Raw genomic sequence first — 21083 nt, 5'->3', positions numbered from 1 at the left:
TTGCTGGTGTTTGTCGATCAAACTTGACCTTTTGACAAACCAAACATTCTTGAATCATAAAGTTCAATGTTCTTTCTCATAGTAGGCCAATAGAAGTAGCTCTCCGAATCTTGAAGTTTAGTCAAGGTGTCTCTATGCCCCATGTAGGAAGGAGCATGGCACTCTTCCATTACCTTGGCCTCAATTCCTTGTGTCACACATAACCTCGGTTTGCATCATAAGAAAACCCTACTTGATGACGTAAAAAGTGGCCAAATCTTTAATCTGCAATCTGTTCCAAAACATCTTGAAATCCTCTTTGGTAGCATAAGGCTCCTTCATCAAAGTGAAATCCATATGGTAACCCATAGAAACCGCATGGCTCAGGGATCTCCGAGATAATGCATCTGCTACCTTGTTGTCTTTGACGGTGATAGGCCACAGCATGGCCTTCTTGGTTCAAGAGTGCTCCAATGTAATCATGTTCAACCACAAAAAGGTCTAGAATAACCAACCGGTCCTTTGCTAGCATAAAGTCTCAATGCTTCAAAAGGGTTTTGTTTCAGCTTTGGTCCACAAAGATTCCACGCCTTTCTTTGTCGAAACATGCAATGGGCTAAACACCACTGCAAACCACACGTCGAACTTCCTGGCATGATGTCAATTTGATGATCTTCCGATCTCTTTGGCTTCTTTGTCTTCCTTTACTTGCTCGAGAAAGGTGCATTCGAGATAGCGGGCCTAGGAATGGCCTCCTTGTTTCCTTCACGAGAAACGAAATGGGTAGTTGTAGATCCTTCTGCAATGGTGACTCCTTTGGCACGAAGATAGCAGACCTAGGAATGGCCTCCTTGTTTCCTTCACGAGAAATGGAACGGGTAGCTGTAGATCGGTCTGCAATGTTGACTCCTTTGGCACGAAGATAAGCTTTAGTAGCTTCAACTCCTTCGGCTTCGGTGGCTTGATCCTTGATGAAATCTTTAAACATTCGAGCCCTTCTTTGGTCCTGTTCCCTCTTGGTTCTCCAGGCAAGGACTTCTTCGTCTCTGAGAAATCGCTTGAACTATTGAAAGTCATGATACTATTTTGATGACCTTGGTTCCCATTGTGAACTTTGAAGTCATGTATTGGCCTCATAGTTTTTCCCTTCATTAGGCCCTTGGTCTCTCTCTACTCTCGACATGGCTCTGTCACCCCAAGAAAGTTTCTACAAGAGAAATCCTGCTCTGATACCACTGTAAGCCCAATGGGACGTGCAGTGACAAGCTCAACCACGTGGCCAAGAGATAAAGATATAGAGAGAGGGGAGAGAGAGAAGGGAAGAGGGATCTTGCACAGTACACCTCACTGAGCAGGGAACAGGCCCTGCTCCCTTTCAAGAATTTATTTAGGAATAATCCACGGGCACGCTGGCTAGGACCAATACAATCAATGAATACAAAACAAACAGATATGTCGATGTAGGATATCCAAGTCGAGGCACAAGATCTCTGATGCCGAGCACACCATGGGGATGACCCACAAGTATCTCTCACCGGACTAGTACCAGATCTAATATCCAAATCCAAATCCAATGAATGACGTCGTCGAGAACCATGCTTCCATTGATGTAGAAGGATCTGCTCAGGCTCTATTATCTCTGCTTCATCAACCCTTTTTGGTTGTTGCTCTTCTGGAACATTTTGCAATGAAGGTCCGATATAAGGCTTTAACCAAGGGACGTGGAAGACGTGCATCATCGTCCAACTGTCTGGTAATTTGAGTTGCATGGCGACGTCACTTATCTTCTTTATGATGGGAAAAGGACCAAAATTTCTGAATGACAACTTTGGACAGCGCTTGCCCACTTGTTTGAGTCTTTGCTTCATGATTCTTAAATATACCCATTCACCTTCTTTGAAATTGGCGTCTCTCCGTGACTTCTTTGCCTGTCGGGAGTAACCCTCGTCAGCTTTGGTAAGACGCTCTTTGACCGACTCAATGATGGCTAAAAAGGTTTCTGTCGTCTTGTTGGCTTCCAAGGAAGGAGAGATCATCCTCGTGAGAAGGGATGAAAACCTTCGACCAAAGGCTACCTTACACAGAGTTGTGCCAACACTAGATGAGTGTGTCATTGAGAATCGCCTGTACCAACGGGAGATGAAGCTCCCACTTCGATTGCTGTTCATTGTAGTACGCTTTAAGCACCTCAAAAGCCAATGGATTGTAAATCTTGGTTTGGCCATGGGTCTGGGGATGGAATGCAATGGACAATTGCAATTTGGTACCAAAGTTATCGAATAGAGCTCGCCAGAAGTGAGATGTAAACTTTGGATCCCGATCTGAAGTAATGGTTTGTGGCAAACCACAAACTGGATACCAATGTCCGAGAAACAACCGAGCTATATCTTCTGCTATGGCCGTCTACTTGCATGGTACAAGCATACAAAATTTACTGAATTTTTTAACTACCGTCATACATTGAGTATTCCGAGATCCAGTAGATGCAGTGAGGGGTCCAACAAAATCCATCAATAGTCGTGAAACGGACCCTCAAGAATGGGAAATGGTTGAACTTTGAAGCAACCTTGCCTATTTGGTATGAGGTACTTTCACCTTTTGACATATGGAACACTGCGAAACATAGTTGTACACATTCCTTCGCATCTTCGACCAATAAAACGATCTTTCTAACTTCTCCAAGTTACTGTTGATCCCGCAATGACTACCAACAAGTGAATCATGGGCATCATGGAGGAGTGCCGGTCTTTTCTCCCTAAGAATACATAGTCGGTCCTTGTAAAAGAGCCAACCGTCTTGAATGGTGTAATGACCTGGTTCGGAATAAAGAGCCATATTGTAAGGAGTTACAAATTCTTGATAATCTATATACTGTGTCTTCATACTGTGTAAATTTTCCTCGTATCTCCAACACAGTGGACTTCTGTATTGTCTGAACATTACCTTTGCGAGTCAGAGCGTCTGCGGACGGGGTTGTTCTTACCTGGTACATACTTAATCATTTCTCTAAATTGTTGGAACAATTGACTCCACATGCAAGAAACTCACCCACAACTGATGCCAGAGCAGAAAACACAACCAAAACTCCAACGCTTGCCTCTGTAGAAGAAAATGCAGCCAAGAACCTGGCCGGCTTGCCTCTGTAGGAGAAAACGCAGCCAAGAAACTGGCCGGCAGCAAGAAGAGGACTGGCTGGACCAGAAAACGCAGCCACTGTTTGGGACTGATCTGCAGCCAGGAGGAGCTAGGGTAGAAAACGCAAGGCACAGATGAGATGGCGGGCAGATTTGCAGTAGATGGAGCAGCCTGAACCTAAGCGAGTGATAGCATGTTGGAGAATGCACAGGCGGAAGCATAAACAAGACGAGAGAGAGTAGAGAGAGCTTGTGGACAAGATCACCTTTTATATTAGCTTGAAGCTTTACAATGGCAATTGGCCAACAAGAGAAATTTGAACCTGTGCAAGGGAATGTATGATTGAAGTGAGAAATGGGGGAACTCCTTATTTAGTGCATGTATGACCTAGCCGACTGCACTAAAGCAGGCGACCAGCTCATGACCTACTAAACAAGGAGAAATACATAAAATGCCCTAAAATAGATACAACCACAAATACACTGAGATGCATAAATTCTAACAAGACTTTGTGTGACAGGATCCTTCATCTACGCATAATTCAATTGCATGTTACACCATTGCTAAGGAGGTTGCCCTCATCGTGGAACTCGGATTCTATGAGCTCATGTGAGAAGCCAAGGGCAGCATCCTCATCTGCAAGAGCGGGTGTGGAGCTATCGGAACCATGCTGCATATAGGTATGCACCGTGTCCCTCGAAGCACGACGAATTGTGCATCCACGGCTTCCTACTTGCACCCTCTGCCACTACCTCCACGTCCATGACGAGTGCGAGTAAGTCGTCGATCAAATGACTTGAGCTCTTGATGGATCTCTGCATAGAGTGTCCTCCTTCTCATCTTACTCTTTGTTGACACTCTCAAGAGTGTACCCTGTGAGCTTGAATGCATCCACATTCACCTACATTGTACAGTGATCAAGTGACAAGCAATGAACATCAAATTTCAATGATTCAATGCATTAGTATTTAGTTTCTGAAACCGATCCCGTCAAGTGGGAAAGACTCAGTTGGACACCTACACGTTTAATAGCACAACTTTAAAACCACAAATATGAAAAGGACAACTCAAAACAACTTGAAATTTAAATGAACAGAAATGGAAAGATGGACACCAGCACTGGGGCCGGAACGGGCCGACCCCCCCCTCAATATATGATATATTTATTGGGAGTATTTAAAGAATACAATGCTCCACGGGTTCTGAGAACCAGATCATGTCCATGTACATATGAAAACAGTATTAAACAAAATAGCTCGAATTTCGATGTAGAAAAACTTGGAGCAGAACGACCACTAGTGTGGTCCAATCACTACGGTCCTGTGCTTTCACTGGACTCCGCGGAGAGCACCACACTGGTGTTCCGAGACCACGCACAGACAGGCGCTCTCGTACTAACGCCTGGCTCTCCCGATCTCAGCACCTTTGGACCGAGGTTCGCCCATATAGCTTGGACAACCCGGCACCGAACGGGTGTAGGCCGAGCGGGACGAATCTCTTACAAGATTTAAACATTAAATGCTTTACATCAAATCTGAAAATCACTTACTTGTAGATGGTTGATAGAAGACCAAAACTTGTAGTGTTTGTGTAGTCTTTGAAACCACCTTTGTTGGAGAAAGAGGAGCCTCGTGAAGACTCACCACTAAGAGTACCACCAAAAAGGGCGCAGCCGGTAGGAGCAGCCGCCACCAATTGGTGACATCCCCCCACCAATTGGTGACATCCCCCCACCAATTGGTGGGGGGATGTCACCAATTGGCCGACCATTTGGTCCATTCCCACATTTTTGCGTCTCGTTCACTTGAGGCCAGGCCAGTGTCTCATGTGAAGAGGCCAGTATTTTGCCGACATGGACGGGAGCCAGACTGGTGCCACCCGTGTGTTAGCAGGATGGTGTTGTATGGACGGGAGCCAGATCAGTGCCACCCGTGTATGACCTGGACTGTGTTCGATCCATGGGACTGTCACGCCATGGAAGGGCCAGTATTCGTGCCGTGTTTTACCTATGGGACTGTCACACCTAGGGAAACTCGTGCCTGGAACTGTGTCTTACCTATGGGACTGTCACTCCATAGGAAGACCAGGATTTTATGTTTTTATGTCGTGCCAGTTTTGTGCCGACAAATATTTTGTACATGTTCCATGAACGGGAGATATGTCCATGTTACTTTTGCACATGCACACATATTTTGCATGCTTGAAACTGTTTTCGCATGACATGTATTCGTGTGTTTGCCTGCTTGACGTGTTACTTACTGAGCGGGGACGCCTGCCAGTGAGTCGTGAAGTGTGCTCTGTATTCTGACGAGTTTCAGTGCATGTGAACAGGTGGTAAGTATATGGTACATGTTGTTTTAATATTTAAAATTCTAACCCTTTGATTTATAAGGTTAGGGGATTCACACTTATTTAAAAGTGGGCACCCCCTTTGGGCACCCACTTTGGGGCCAAGGTGGGGAGCCTCACTTTTAAGTGAGTGTGGGGGTGGGTGTCACCAACCCCCACTAATTCCCCACATGCAAGCTAAGGTTATCTCCACATTAATTTTATTAAAAAAAGGGGCCTTTCTTCAAGCGTGGCATGGATCGCTTCTCTCTTACGTGAAGAACCAGGCGGCTATCATCCATCGCATCTTCTTGACGTTGAAGATCCATCGCTTCTCCTCTACACGGCTGGAGTTCACCGTGTTGCTGCTGTACGGCTGCTCTCCCACACTTGCAACAGGCGCATGCTCTCAAGAGGGGCCATCTCTTCTTCTGGTCATAACCCGGCTGCTGTATACTGCAGCCAGGATACTACAGCTGCATAAGAGGCGGCTGCCCCTCCATAGGCTGGCTGCAACTGCCCCTCCTGTACGGTGGACTCTACTGCTGGCTGCGCCTCCATCTCTACAGGCGGCTGATTCTGAAACTGGCTGCTGCAGGCGGCTGCCTTCACTTTCCACAGGCTGCGCTGCCCTCTGTGCGCTGGTGTTACCTTACTGCTGCGCATGCTCCTCTGGCGGCTGTCTTCCATCTACAGGCGGCTGTGCACAGCATCATTACTTGCAGGCGGCTGTGCACTCCATCTCCAGTGGGCTGCTGTACCTGCCTCTCCCCAGGCGGCTGGCTGCAAACTACCCTCTACACGACTGGAGTTTACTGCCCTTGCTGCTGCAACTGTACGACCAGCTTCAGTGGGCTGCTCCCCTTCTCCTGGAGCACCTACTCCTCTACCCGGTGTCTGCTGTATTGCTGCTCCCACAGGCGGCTGCTCCTACCGGCTGCGCCCTTTTTGGTGGTACTCTTAGTGGTGAGTCTTCACGAGGCTCCTCTTTCTCCAACAAAGGTGGTTTCAAAGACTACACAAACACTACAAGTTTTGGTCTTCTATCAACCATCTACAAGTAAGTGATTTTCAGTTTCAATAAACATTGAAGTTTGAATAATGAAAATTTAGTCTTTAAAGTTTACATTAAATGCTTATAACTTATAAGTTATACCCGTCTTTTCGATTCCATCTTTTGCACCGTGCGCACCATAAGCAAGTTAGTGCGGGAATATACTAGCCGCTCTAAGTGTTGCGTACTCAAGCGATTGCATAACTTCGTGTGTACAAGTGAGTAGGAACTCGAGTTCCTCTCACATGCACCCGAAGAGCAATCCGGAGCTAGGATTCTCAAAGCCACCTTTTGGAGGCTTGAGAGTGCATTCCCAAATGTCCCCCACTAGAAGAGGGACTTCACAAGGTATTCTCTCTTCCAACAGGTAGTAGATGCAAATGCGGCTCCCTACCTTTGGTTGTTGTAGCTAATGAGCTCCTTAAGGAACTTTCCATGGCGATCTTCCGACAATGCTTTGGGCAAGAAAGCATCTTGGTATTGAAGTAACTCCATGTCGGTGAAGAGGGCGAGCGGTTTGTAAGCTGGATGCAGTAAAATGCGGCAAGACCATGGATAGGGCTTTGCATCCACTTCCATCTCTTCTCCACAATAGCCAACATACCATCGCGCTTCTCCTCATCGATGGAAGAAGCGTGCAACTCCTCCAAGGTTGCATCCGTACGTACGTACGGATCGATCCGTACCGTACGGAACGTACTGTACGGATCCGTACGCGTACGGATCCATCCGTACGTTTATTTTTTTAAAAAAACCCCTTTTTGCCCTTCACCGTGCGATTTTGGCCTTGTTTTGGATTTTCGCCTGTTTCGCCCAACGCTCTGTTTCGCTCCGTCTCTGCACACTGTGCACAGGTAATTCACACGCTCTCTCGCTCATGGCCTTGGTCCCTCATGATGCATCTCGTACTGTACTCTCTCTCTCTCTCTCTCTCTCTCTCTCTCTCTCTCTCTGCCAATGTACTACTGTCTACATGATTAATCTCGTGAGTCGTCTCTCTCTCACTCCCTCCCGAGTCCGGGGTCCCTCTCCCTCTCTCTCTCTCTCTCTCTCTCTCTTTCCTCCTTTGGAGTATGCTCTACGCTCTCCCTCTCTCTCTCTCTCTCTCTTTCTTCCTTTGGAGTATGTACTCTGCTCTAAGCTCTCTCTCTCTCTTTGTTTGTGAAGATGGTGCCGACCTCTACTGAGGGCGACGTGGAGCAGCGTGTCAGCGACGAGCAGGCAGATATTATACGACTCCTTCATAGAGAGTTGGAGAGCATCGATCGTCGTGTCACAAGGTCACGCGCACGGGCTTTGGCGATACCTTTGCGTGAGGAGGCTGCAGATTCAGAGAGCGCTAGACGGAGGAGCATTCGTCGGGGGAAGCTGCCTGTTCGTACGCAGCGGACTCGGGCGAATGAGGCTGTCACTCTCATTCATACTCAGAGTGAGCCAGGAGATGATGATGTAGCACATGGATCTCATGATACATCTTTCACATCATCACATGTGCCCGTGATGGCAGAGCCTGAGTATGACGACGAGGGCAATGTCTTGACAGATGGGGACTTGCTCTCTTCTGGTGCATCGTCATCATCATCATCTGATGAGGAGTTTTGACTCTTAGATCATGTTTCATTGTGGAGTCTAGACTCTGGACTAGCCCTTATGGGCCTTTTGAGGACATTTCTATGATGTAGTGTTGCAGCTTGCTATGTAGTATGTGCATTGTATTCAGTTTGTTTTGAATCTTGATGCATTTGCAGCCTTTTGACATGGATGAGAGTCGAGACTTTTGTTGTGTGCACTGTGAACATTGATTCATCAGTTTATATAGAGCTAACTTCTAAGAGTGGTGATTGGTGATTGAAGATTGATCTCTGTCATCTGATTGAAAAATGGTTTTGGTATCTGATGTTTGATTTCTGAAGTAACAAGTTTTACAACATGCGGCAAGGGTTTTGTGATTACTAATCAAATGCGTATTAGCAAAGACCTTATTAGATTGTCTTGTAGGTCTCTCTCACAATTTAAAATGTATTTGGATCTTTTTATGTTTATTTTGATATGAAATGCCATATAGATTGATATTTTTTACAATGGTACGTATTTTTACGTACACAAAAATTTTATCTGTACGGAACAACGTACAAATACGTACCGTACATTACGTACAGTACGTACACATCAACCTTGAACTCCTCTATAGCCTCTCTCATGAAGTGCAGGAGAAGGCCCATGATGGTCCCCTCCATGTTAGTCATCCGCAATATCCTATAGACGGGCGTGACCAAGGTCTTGGGTTCAAAACCCCCCTTGGTGCTCCCTCAGTGGCATCACTTACGGGCGGATAATTAAGCGTTTACGGGCGATGAAAAATTGGTAACTACAACAGGATTTTGGGCCAAAGGCCAGTCGAGCAAAAAAAAGAAGAAGAAGAAGGGCGTGACCGCAGTGACAATAGCAAGGATCGACTACCAAAACTCCTCCTTTAGGCAAAGCCGTTACATGGCTTTGGCCTCCGCCAATTCTCGCTCATCCCACTCATTCCACATTGTTGAGACCACTGGTTGGCGAAGGGGGATGTCACATCGTAGAGGGGCTCCAAGAGGAGCCACATATTGGCGCTGCTTGCATTGGATTGAGAGATCTATCGAATCTCTCCTTCCATCAACAAGCCTGTCTGTGCGCATGTAATGGTAGGAGATGCCAGTCCATCCTTCACATAGGCCCACATTTGCAATGGCTTTCACCACTGTCTTCCATTGATCTACCTTGATTACATGGAATAAGAGATTGCACTCAATAATGGTGCGTGCAATCTCTATATTTGCTAATCGTTGCTGTTCTTGGAGATGTGATAGAGAAGAAGAGACATCCCCGGTGGCTTGGGCAAGAGTGGCTTACCTCATCGGGGACTCAAAACTTGTGTCTTTGAGGGGGCGGAGGTAGCGGGGAGGATGTATCACAAGATGGGGAGATGATCTCATCATTCGTCCTTGAGCTTCTACCACTATCACGGTGAACACCCAATCCATCCCTAATATTGTTGAAGATCTCATCGTATATAGCTAGGGGGACTTCCTTGCATGGTCTCCCCCACCTTTCTGAGATATTGGAGAAGCCTAGTAACACCACTTGTGTATTGTTTGCCACAATACTTACAAGTCCATTTATATGAGTGGACTTTCCTTCGGCTTTCTTGACATGGATAGCATGCACATTGAAGGCTTCATTCTTCTCCCTCGTCATTGTAATAGAGAGACAAAGAGAACTTAGAAGAGATGGATAGGCTTGAGAGAGAGAGAGAGAGAGAGAGAGAGAGAGAGAGACTTGAGAGTTGAGAGAGAGAGAGAGAGAGAGAGAGAGAAAGATATATTAAGCGTCTACTAAAGACCTAATGGGCCTATGAGACCAAAGTGATACAACAATGTCCATGGCATATCTCATCATGGAATGAAAATAAAACAGAATGAAAACATAAATATAGCTATCTCACTGGGGTGATACAAAATTGTCCATGGAAACTCGTCATGGAATACTGAGAACATAAAAACATGTGAGCAACCTCAGCTCCGAGTAGATGGTATACCACTCTCTCCAAAATGTCAAGCATTGGGCTAACGAGTATGGCCGAGAGGTCTCCCTCAGCTATGTCATGTGGAAAGGTAGCTCGATGGCGGTGGAGCATGTCTTGGATCTTGAGCTGATGAGGTGATCGTGGCCGACGGGGGGGTCGAGGGCGTCGGGCATGCTGGAGTGCAGAGGCTCGGTCCGAGGTAACTCCTCTCGGGCGAGATAGGTCCGGAGCAGCTCGTGGAGGGTCCACAAGATCCATTGTGTCGGCGTCCTCCACCTTCTGGGTCTGGAAGAAACTGGTGATGGTTGGCTGTCGAGGGAGGGGGCGAGGTGGCTGGGGCTTGTGTCTCAAGAAGGTGTCCCTGTGTCTGCGGAGCTCAAGCAGGAAGAGGCCTAGGCAACGCTGGTCCTGAAAGTCAATGATCCTGGAGAGTGGACCGAATCCCTCACGAAATAGATAGTGAAACCTCCCGCGGATCTCATAGTATACTGGGCAGCGGCATATGTAATGCTCCTCCGTCTCAACCTCTGTGTGGCATAGTCGGCAGATCCTCTCCTCTCTGGGTGTCCGTAGGAGCTTCCCGGCTCTAAAGATGTGCTCAGCTCTACCTGTCTCCACTCTGAGGCGGTGGGAAGAAACCCGTATTTGGCCAATCGCAATCCGCATGGCATGGGACATGTGAACACTCAAGTAGCCCGGCTGCTGGATGCTGCTGGATGAATCCATCCTCAGTGAGTGTGAGGAAGTGATCTCTGTAAAAGTGCATCTTCGTGGGGAGCTTTGGGGGTGTGATCCATGTGCAATGTGTGTAGAGGCTAAGAAGATCTGACCGGATAACCTGGTTCGTATTCTCGTGAGACAGCTGGAAAAAAGGGGAGTACAAATTGTACTGAAGGGGGGGTAGGCGGTCCATGTAGAGCCCATATACTGAGAACCAAGTGGAAACTAGTGCATACCATATTCTAGAATGCCCCTCAAGTGCTAGCTGTCTGGAGGACTCCAGGGCAAGCCTCGGGTACCTGTGGGGATCCATGTGACTGATGCGATGGAGGTATGTGATTGTTTGGAAATTGGAAGAGTGCCTTCACTACCATCGGGGCTGCAGCAAACTCTGCCTGGATAATCTGGTGTGGGACTGATGTTTTGCTGCGGATCATACGGGAGAACATCATGACTTGGGGCTTCTCAACTCGCTGCCAATCCTCATCGGATAAATCTGGCCCCCAGAAAGCTGCTCCATACATCAAGGCTGGTGTGACGAGGGTGTCAAAAAGCCAGCCCTTCGCCCTAGGCTCTTGGAAGTGTGCCTGGAAGCACGGCTGCTCAAGTAAGCTCAAGGCTGCATATCCCCGTGTCACTCTGGCATGTGTTGCGGGAAGCATGGTAAAGCGTGGGCCACTGAAAGTGACACCAAGGTAGACATAGGATGGGACAATCTCCACAGGATCCCCTCTATATGTGAAGCTCAATCTGGAGCTGACGGGGCGAGAGGTATTGAAGACCATTACCTTGGTTTTACCAAGGTTAACAGAGAGTTCCCGTTGAGTGCAAAAGTCATGTAAGGCATCCAACTGTCTCTGAAGCCCTTCGGCTGTGTGTGAGAGGAGGACGATGTCATCTGCATAAAGTAGTATGGGGATCAATATGCGTGCCAGTGTGGGACCAGCCCCGCCTAATCCATCAATGAAGCTCGAGATCTCATCAATGTAGAGGCCGAAAAGAGTGGGTGATAGAGGGCAGCCCCGTTTCACCCCAATAGTGCTAGAAATCTCCTGTGATGTACCTCCTGGGGCTCTCACTCGTCCTATGACGGACTCATAGAGGGCGATTATGCTCCAAACCATGTCAGATGGGACTCCGATCTCCTGTAGACGGTGTAAGAGGCGGGCTCGGGGTACAGTATCAAAAGCTTTGCGGAAATCCACAAAGCAGCAGTAAATCCGCTGGTGTCGTGCTCTACCCTCCTCGATGATGGCACAGAGGGTGAAGTTGTGGTCAAGGGTAGAGTAGCTCCTCCAAAAGCCAGCCTGCCCTGAGGCTCTGCATCCCTGGCTGTCTGCAAATGAACTGAGCTCTGCTTCTAGCACTGATCCATAGAGTTTAGCCAATGTGGCCAATCATGATCGTCGTGTAGTTATTAGGATCAAGTGGATCTCCGGCTTTGAGGATGGGGGTGATGGTGTTGGTGGACCAAGAGGGTGGAAATCCTTCACAAAGGGCTCTATTGAACATGCAGGCTAGTAGGGGTGCTAGGGTATCATGGGCATGCGAGATGTACTCGGCAGTGAGTCCCTCATGATCTTGGGCTTGTCCATTGCGTAGTCTACGAATGGCCTTGAGGACCTTGCCCTTTGTGAAGAAGGTGGAGGTAGTGGGGCGGGGGTCTGGTGGTGGGGGTAGGGGTAGGGGTGGCTGATGGGGGATATGATGAGGGATTGTGCATAGGAGTGCCATGTGTCTGGGCAGGTGATAGGAGTGGGAGGGCGATGTTCTCGGAGTTTCCTCCATGCCTCTTTGCAGTTCGGCCCTAAGAAAAGTCGGTATAACTCATCCTCTTTTCGAGCATAGAACTCCCGTTTCGTGCGTCGAGTGAGCCGTTGCGCTTGGCACTTCGTGATTTGCCCAATCCGTACCTCATGCTTAAGACGGGAGTGTGTGGCCCGACATTCGTTGTCACGATTGTGACTAACTCTCTTAATCTCTCCTTAATTACTCATGAATCCCTTATTAACTGAAAGGACACCTGTGAAGGGTCACACCCTTACACATGGGTCACTATCAAAGGACATGTCTATTCATTAAAAGACACACCCCTAAGTCCAAAGGACATAACCGTGGACTCAAGAGCCACACCCCTTCCCAGGGATGTGTCTCTTCACTTGTACCCTTTCGGCCTCTATTTAAGAAAGGCCCCTGTCTCAATGCAAATAACTCATCATCTCAATCTTTCTATCAGCATTTGTCTTATGTTTGTTAATTAAGTCTTAATCATGTTAATGAAGCTATAAAAGCTTTACAGTGGTATCAGAGCAAAATTTTTTCCTACCCGTGGGTTGTGATGCCCTCACCCTCTCCGCGGCACTCCCTCGTCCACCCCCTCTTCTCGGTGTTGTATGGAGGCGGAGGAAAGATCTTCTCACCCGCAGCAGATGCCTAAAGATTAAGCCTCGCTGAAATTTTTCCCCGTCCCAACCCGATGGAGTTCCTGCAGCCGTCCCCCTCTGCCCGCGCCCTCGGTGGTCCCATGAACGCGCCTCGCGCACCCGGAGTCACTGCCCTCCCTCCCTGCTGCCGGTGGTGTTAGGCGTTCGCAGCATGGCAGGAACTTCCCCTCTCGCAGCCGAATATGGAAACCCCCCCCTGAAACCGATCCCGTCAAGTGGGAAAGACTCCGTTGGACACCCACACGCTTAATAGCACAACTTTAAAACCACAAATTTGAAATGGACAACTTAATACAACTTGAAATTTAAATGAAATGAAATGGAAAGATGGACACCAGCAGTGGGGCCGGAACGGGCCGACCCCCCCCTCAATATATGATATATTTATTGGGAGTATTTAATAAATACAATGCTCCATGGGTTCCAAGAACCAGATAATGTCCATGTACATATGAAAACAGTACCAAACAAATAGGCTTGAATTTCGATGTAGAAGCTCGAAGCAGAACGACCACTAGTGTGGTCCAATCTCTACGGTCCTGTGCTTTCACTGGACTCCGCGGAGAGCGCCTCACTGGTGTTCCGAGACCACGCACAAACAGGCGCTCTCGTACTAACGCCTGGCTCTCCCGATCTCAGCACCTTTGGACCGAGGTTCGCCAATATAGCTTGGACAACCCGGCATCGAACGGGTGTTGGCCGAGCGGGATGAATCCTTTATCAGATTTAAACATATAATACTTTACTCAAATCTGAAAATCACTTACTTGTAGATGGTTGATAGAAAACCAATACTTGTGGTGTTCGTGTAGAAGATGTAGCCACCCAGGAGAGGTGAATTCCTCTTGTAATCGCCCGTGTAGAGGATAGGCAACCTCTTTCAAAGTACAAAATGGAGAGGCAGCCTTAGGAGATTTAACACTTACAAAGGAAGAGATGCTTGGCTGCAGTGTAGAGGAACCGACTGGTTCGAAGAGGCAGCCGCCTGTAGAAAGTGGGGCAATACTTGCTTGAAGATGGGCGCAACATGTGTAGATTGGCAGCCACCAGAGGCAGCACGCTGAGGTTCTGCAGGTTTTGCTGCCACCTGTAGGAGCAGCCGCCAGAGACAGAGAGTACAGCCCGTTGTAGGAGGATGTAGTAGCCTACGTAGCATACAGTTGGCTGTATGAGCAGGAGCGCAGCAGTTCGAGTAGTGTGGCTGCCTGGTCATACAGATACGCAGCAGTCTGAATAGAAAAGGGACGCCTGTAGAAGAGCAGGCGCAGCCAGCAGCAGCCAAAAACAATCACCTGCAAGGTTCAAGCAGCCAGCTGGAGATTTAGCGCAGCCACCAGCACTCGCCTGGGAGCTGAAGCACATACAATTCAGCAGCTGCTTGGGGCATGGGTTGGTGTTTGGTTGCAGCCTGCAGTGCAGAGGAAACAATCGCCTGAAAGAGAGAATGCGCAAAAAGGGATGGTCGCCTGTTGTCTCACGTAAGAAGGAAGCGATGATCTCCACGCTTGAAGGAGAGAGAGTCTTTTTTTTAATAAAATAAAAGTGAAGTTACAACTAAAGATTTCCACGCATGCATGTGGGGGGGACTAGTGTGGGTAGGTGACCATGCCCACCCCCACACTCACTTAAAAGTGGGGCTCCCCACCTTGGCCCCTAAGTGGGTGCCCACTTTTAAATAAATGTGAACACCTAACCTTATAAAATAAGAGGTTAGAGATAAAATAATAAAAACAACATGTGTAACATACTTACCACCTGTTCACATGCACCAAAACTCGTCAGAATACAGAGCAGACTTCACGACTCACTGGCAGGCGTCCCTGCTCAGTAAGTAGCACGTCAAGCAGGCAAACACACAAATACATGTCATGCGAAAACAGTTTAAAACATGCAAAATATGTGTGCATGTGCAAATAGTAACATGGACATATCTCCCGTTCATGGAACAAGTACAAAATATCTGTCGGCACAAAACTGGCACGACATAAAAACATAAAAACCTGGTCTTCCTATGGAGTGACAGTCCCATAGGTAAGACACAGTTCCAGGCACGAGTCTCCCTATGGTGTGACAGTCCCATAGGCAAAACACGGCACGAATACTGGCTCTTCCATGGCGTGACAATCCCATGGGGCGAACACAGTCCAGGTCATACACAAGTGGCACTGGTCTGGCTCCCGTCCATACGACACCATCCTGCTAACACACGGGTGGCACCAGTCTGGCTCCCGTCCATGTCAGCAAAATACTGGCCTCTTCACACGAGACACCGGCCTGGCCTCAAGTGAACGAGACGCAAAAACTGGAGATGGACCAAATGGTCGGCCAATTGGTGACATCCCCCCGGGCTTCTAAAGAGTTGACCTCAACTGAAAAGCCTCAAGATATGCCTGCAACAATTGCGGATAATCTGCAAAATAATCCTCATTTACCCACTTGGCATCAATAGGCAAATAATTCTTAAACTTCACAAGGTATCTCCTGGAAAGCTTTCCTGCAGGTAGCTTTCTCTCCTTGTGAAAAACAATCTGTTCTGGCTGGAGGATCTCCTCAAGCTCTTCAATCTCTGGCGGATCTTCTGTGACAGGCTCATCGGGATTTGGCCCCACATATTTCCGAAATAGACTCACATGAAAAGCATTGTGAATCTTCCAATGACTAGGTAAAGCAAGCCTGTAGGACACTTCATTGATCTTGTGAATCACCTTGAAGGGTCCATAATAGCGAGGAGAAAGCTTAGGATATGATCCTTCTCGTCCTGGCCTCTTCCGAAGCCGAGCCTTCTCAAATTTCAGCAATACCCAATCACCTTCTGTGACTTCCATGTCCCTTCTATGCTTGTCAGCAGCCATTTTATGCTTATCCTGAGATCTTGCAATGGCTGTCCGCACCTGACTAAAGGCAACATCCAAGTCACGAACATATTCATCAGCTGCAAAAATCTCATCCTTTGTTCGAAGGATAGGTGGCAAGACCACTCTGCCATAAATAATCTCAAACGGAGCGTTTCCTGTGGAAGCATGGATCGTATTGTTGTAGGCAAACTCAACAAGTGGAAGATACTTCTCCCATGCACTCTTTTGATCTGCCACATAACACTTCAACAAATCCAATACGGCCGAATTTGCAGCTTCACTTTGGCCATCCGTTTGGGGATGATAAGCTGATGAAAACTCAAGCTTAGTACCCATATTATCAAATAAAGCCCTCCAAAATAGGCTTGTAGTCCTGGGATCTCTATCCCCAACAATGGATTTAGGCATACCATGATGCTTGAAAATATTAGCAAGAAAAAGCTTTACCATATGATCAGCTTTAATGGTTTTCTTGACGGGCAAGAAATGAGCTTGCTTGCTAAACCTGTCCACAATAGTCCAAATAGCATCATTCCCATGCTGGGATCTAGGCAAATCCATAATAAAATCCATCGTGATACTTTCCCAAGGTTGCGAGGGAATAGGCAATGGCTGAAGCAAACCTGGAGGCTTTTGCCTGTCAAATTTCACCTTTTGGCAAGTAATACATGCACGCACATAAGCCTCAATGTCTTTACGCATGCTTGGCCAAAAGAAATACCTCTGAATCATGCGAGTAGTAGGCATAATACCTCTATGACCAGCATAAGGTAGAGCGTGACATTCGTCCATAACCTTTGGACGCAAATCCTTCACCACACATAGCCAATTATCCTTCATGAGATAACCCTCGTTGATAACATAAGAGGCATGTGAATGACCAGCCATCAAATCAGTCCATATATGGCAAAAATCAGCATCCAAATGATACAAATTTCTCATAGCAGATAGATCTCCATGAGAGGCCACTGAGATTGCAGCAACATAAGGCCTCCTAGATAGTGCATCGGCCACCACATTTTTCTTTCCTGGGGTATGCACAATCTGAAAATGAAACATGGAAAGAAAGTTTGCCATTCTCATCTGCTTCTCTGAAAGCTTGGTTTGAGATAGAAAGTATCTCAAGCTTTGATGATCTGTCTTGACTACAAATTCAGCCCCAAGAAGGTAATGTTTCCAAATCTTTAAGGCGTGAATTACAGCCAAGAGCTCTTTCTCATAGATATCCATATGAAGCTCAGCATCATGCAAACGACGGCTCTCGTATGCAACTGCATGTCCTTCTTGATTTAGGACAGCTCCTATGCAATCACCACAAGCATCACATTCAACCACGAATGATTTGTGCAACTCAGGAACAATCAATACTGGACCACATATGATCGCATGCTTGAGCTGCAAGAAAGCATCCTGTTTCTTTGAAGTCCATTTGAAAGCAGTTTTCTTCTTCGTGAGATCATGTAGAGGAGTGGCAATCATGGCGAAATGCCTTATGAAACGCCTGTAATACGAACATAATCCCAGAAAACTACGTACTTGATGTACGTTTTGCAATTCGGGCCAATTCCGAATAGTCTCTATCTTTGCAGGGTCCATTGTAACTCCATCCTTGGATACAATATGTCCCAGATAATGAATCTCTGAAAGGAAAAACTCACTTTTCTTGGCATTGACGAAAAGTTTATGCTTCCGCAACTCTTCGAACACTGTGACCGAATGAGTTCTGTGTTCCTGCTCATTCTTGGAGAAAACCAAGATATCATCAAAGAAGACTCCTGTAAACTTGCGATGGGGTCGGAATATCCTATCCATCATACAATTAAAGGTAGCAGGAGCATTGGTGAGACCAAAAGGCATTACCAAGAATTCATATAATCCGAAGGCTGTCCTGAATGCAGTCTTATGGACATCTTGTAGCACCACGCGTATCTGGTGATAACCACTCTTCAAATCAAGTCTGCTAAAACAAGCGGAACCATCAAGCTTATCCAAGATATCATCAATACGTGGAATTGGGAATCTGTTCTTGATGGTAAGCTTGTTTAAAGCTCTATAGTCCACACACATACGGAAAGATCCATCCTTCTTTTGAACAAGAAGCACAGGAGAGCAGTAAGGTGAGGAACTGGGCTGAACCAAACCTTTCTCTAAAAGCTCGTTTACCTGCTTCATAATTTCTTCTTGTTGTGCAGCACTCACTCGGTATGCGGGTTTGTTAGGTGGAGAACTACCTGGCACAAGATCTATGCGATGATCTTCGGGCCTTTGGGGAGGTAATTCACCTGGCAACGAGTCAGCAAAACAATCGTTGAATGCATTAAGAAAATTCAGCCTATCATTAGACATAGCATCCACATTTTGATGATTTGGCACAAGACTATCACGCACAAAAACCAAGTACGCAGAAAGACTCTTTTTCATTGCTTTATTAATTTGGATGTGTGATACAACTGGGATGGAATCCCCTTCTTTGCCAGCATCAATAAAATGCATGCGGCCTTTATGCATAAAAGAAATCATATTAGACTTGTAGTCTTTACGGGGCTCAAGCCTATGGTGCCACGGCTTGCCCAACAATACATCACATCCATTTAGTGGAGCAACTAGGAAATGCTCATTATCAAGGTAGCCCTGGATATGGATACGCAACTTCCCAATCAAAGGGGTAACCTGCACCTCTTTACCAATAAATGCAGCTTCGGCTTCAATCTGAGGTCCCATGTTTTCAACCTCAATTCCCAATGCAGCTGCCATTTGCATAGAGATGAAATTGTCAGTTGCACAGTCATCAAACATGAAGAGTGCGGGCTGATCCTTGATTTGCCCCCAAGCCTTGCAAACCATACGCTCTTTTGCATCATGACCTGTATTTCCTTGCACATCAGGAACTGCATGTACATTAGCTTTGGTGTGCTTGTCCTCGTGCTTTGATTTGCGATCTGGGCATTGCCGAAACATGTGGTCTTTGCTACCACAAGAAAAGCATTTTCCATCCTTAGCATATTGCTCTCTTTGCTCCGGGGTTAAGCCGAATTTGTTCTTCCTTGGGCCCTGTTCTTTAGATGTGTTATTTTCAGCTTTACCACCCTTGTAGGACTCCCGGAAGTTCTTTTTAGGTGGCTGTCCACCCTTTTGCTGATTTGGGACAGCCTTGTCCTTCCCCTTGGAACCTCCTTGATCCTGCTTGATCTTGAGTACCAATTGCTCTGTAGCAAGAGCAGAAGCTGTGAGTTGTTGCAACGTATGTTTCGGGTGCAATTCAATACCCGATCTATATGCTGGTTGCAGTCCAGAACGAAACTTCCTCTTTCTTTCATTCTCTGTGATTTGCATGAAGGGAGTGACTTCCAGCAACACTTTCCAGAATTTGTTAACATACTGTTGCACACTCTCATTATCTTTTTGTTCCAGCCTGTCCCACTTTTGAGTGAGAGTTTGCTCCGCATTGGGTGGCAAGAACTGAGCATAAAATCTATCTTTGAATTCCTTCCAAGTAGAGATGGGATCCTTGGTGATCTTTTCAGTGGGGCACTTTGTAGATGGGGATCTTCATGTAAAAACTTAAACTCTTGCTCTTGAGCCTGCAAAAGTTTTCTCATATGTTCCATTTCAGCCCTCATAGCATCAGGCTCTTGTTCAAGCATAACTGTCTTTCCTGGAGACAGTTGACCCTTTGATTCACTATCCATAACCCTTTCAAGGGGCTTGTGTCTACCACGTAGGGCATCAGACCCACGAGAAGTACTAGATGGACCCCTCGAATTTGGCACTTCCAAAGGGTTGCCTTGGCTGTCCATTGTGTTTTAAATTTGCTAAAAGCGGGATGTCCAGTACACAGGTTCGTTTCCCCACTAGGAAGAGGGAAACAACCGTGCTCTGATACCAATGAAACCGATCCCGTCAAGTGGGAAAGACTCAGTTGGACACCCACACGCTTAATAGCACAACTTTAAAACCACAAATTTGAAATGGACAACTTAATACAACTTGAAATTTAAATGAAATGAAATGGAAAGATGGACACCAGCACTGGGGCCGGAACGGGCCGACCCCCCCCCTCAATATATGATATATTTATTGGGAGTATTTAATAAATACAATGCTCCATGGGTTCCAAGAACCAGATAATGTCCATGTACATATGAAAACAGTACCAAACAAATAGGCTTGAATTTCGATGTAGAAGCTCGAAGCAGAACGACCACTAGTGTGGTCCAATCTCTACGGTCCTGTGCTTTCACTGGACTCCGCGGAGAGCGCCTCACTGGTGTTCCGAGACCACGCACAAACAGGCGCTCTCGTACTAACGCCTGGCTCTCCCGATCTCAGCACCTTTGGACCGAGGTTCGCCAATATAGCTTGGACAACCTGGCATCGAACGGGTGTTGGCCGAGCGGGATGAATCCTTTATCAGATTTAAACATATAATACTTTAGTCAAATCTGAAAATCACTTACTTGTAGATGGTTGATAGAAAACCAATACTTGTGGTGTTCGTGTAGAAGATGTAGCCACCCAGGAGAGGTGAATTCCTCTTGTAATCGCCCGTGTAGAGGATAGGCAACCTCTTTCAAAGTACAAAATGGAGAGGCAGCCTTAGGAGATTTAACACTTACAAAGGAAGAGATGCTTGGCTGCAGTGTAGAGGAACCGACTGGTTCGAAGAGGCAGCCGCCTGTAGAAAGTGGGGCAATACTTGCTTGAAGATGGGCGCAACATGTGTAGATTGGCAGCCACCAGAGGCAGCACGCTGAGGTTCTGCAGGTTTTGCTGCCACCTGTAGGAGCAGCCGCCAGAGACAGAGAGTACAGCCCGTTGTAGGAGGATGTAGTAGCCTGCGTAGCATACAGTTGGCTGTATGAGCAGGAGCGCAGCAGTTCGAGTAGTGTGGCTGCCTGGTCATACAGATACACAGCAGTCTGAATAGAAAAGGGACGCCTGTAGAAGAGCAGGCGCAGCCAGCAGCAGCCAAAAACAATCGCCTGCAAGGTTCAAGCAGCCAGCTG

At 47.0% G+C, this 21083-nt stretch overlaps 2 protein-coding genes across 2 annotated transcripts in view; both read left to right on the top strand.

The window, feature by feature from the left end:
* The window catches only part of LOC147617174 (uncharacterized), a 35493-nt gene that overhangs the window by 8318 nt on the left and 6092 nt on the right, over positions 1-21083 (top strand). The gene's annotated exons all lie outside the window — the stretch shown is intronic.
* On the top strand, positions 7664-8254 carry LOC147617175 (uncharacterized). The gene has a single exon (XM_086776781.1). It carries the CDS (start codon positions 7664-7666, stop codon positions 8096-8098), a length of 435 nt encoding a protein of 144 aa, XP_086632907.1. The 3' UTR covers positions 8099-8254.

The sequence above is a fragment of the Cibotium barometz genome, chromosome 37 (assembly GCF_041138505.1).
Source record: "Cibotium barometz isolate CiBa-2024 chromosome 37, ASM4113850v1, whole genome shotgun sequence".
Taxonomy (NCBI): domain Eukaryota; kingdom Viridiplantae; phylum Streptophyta; class Polypodiopsida; order Cyatheales; family Cibotiaceae; genus Cibotium; species Cibotium barometz.
This window is presented reverse-complemented; position numbering and strand designations above follow the sequence as displayed.

Bases quoted from the DNA above. Each gene is read 5' to 3' on its own strand.
- LOC147617175 (XM_086776781.1), top strand. From the start codon at position 7,664: ATGGTGCCGACCTCTACTGAGGGCGACGTGGAGCAGCGTGTCAGCGAC.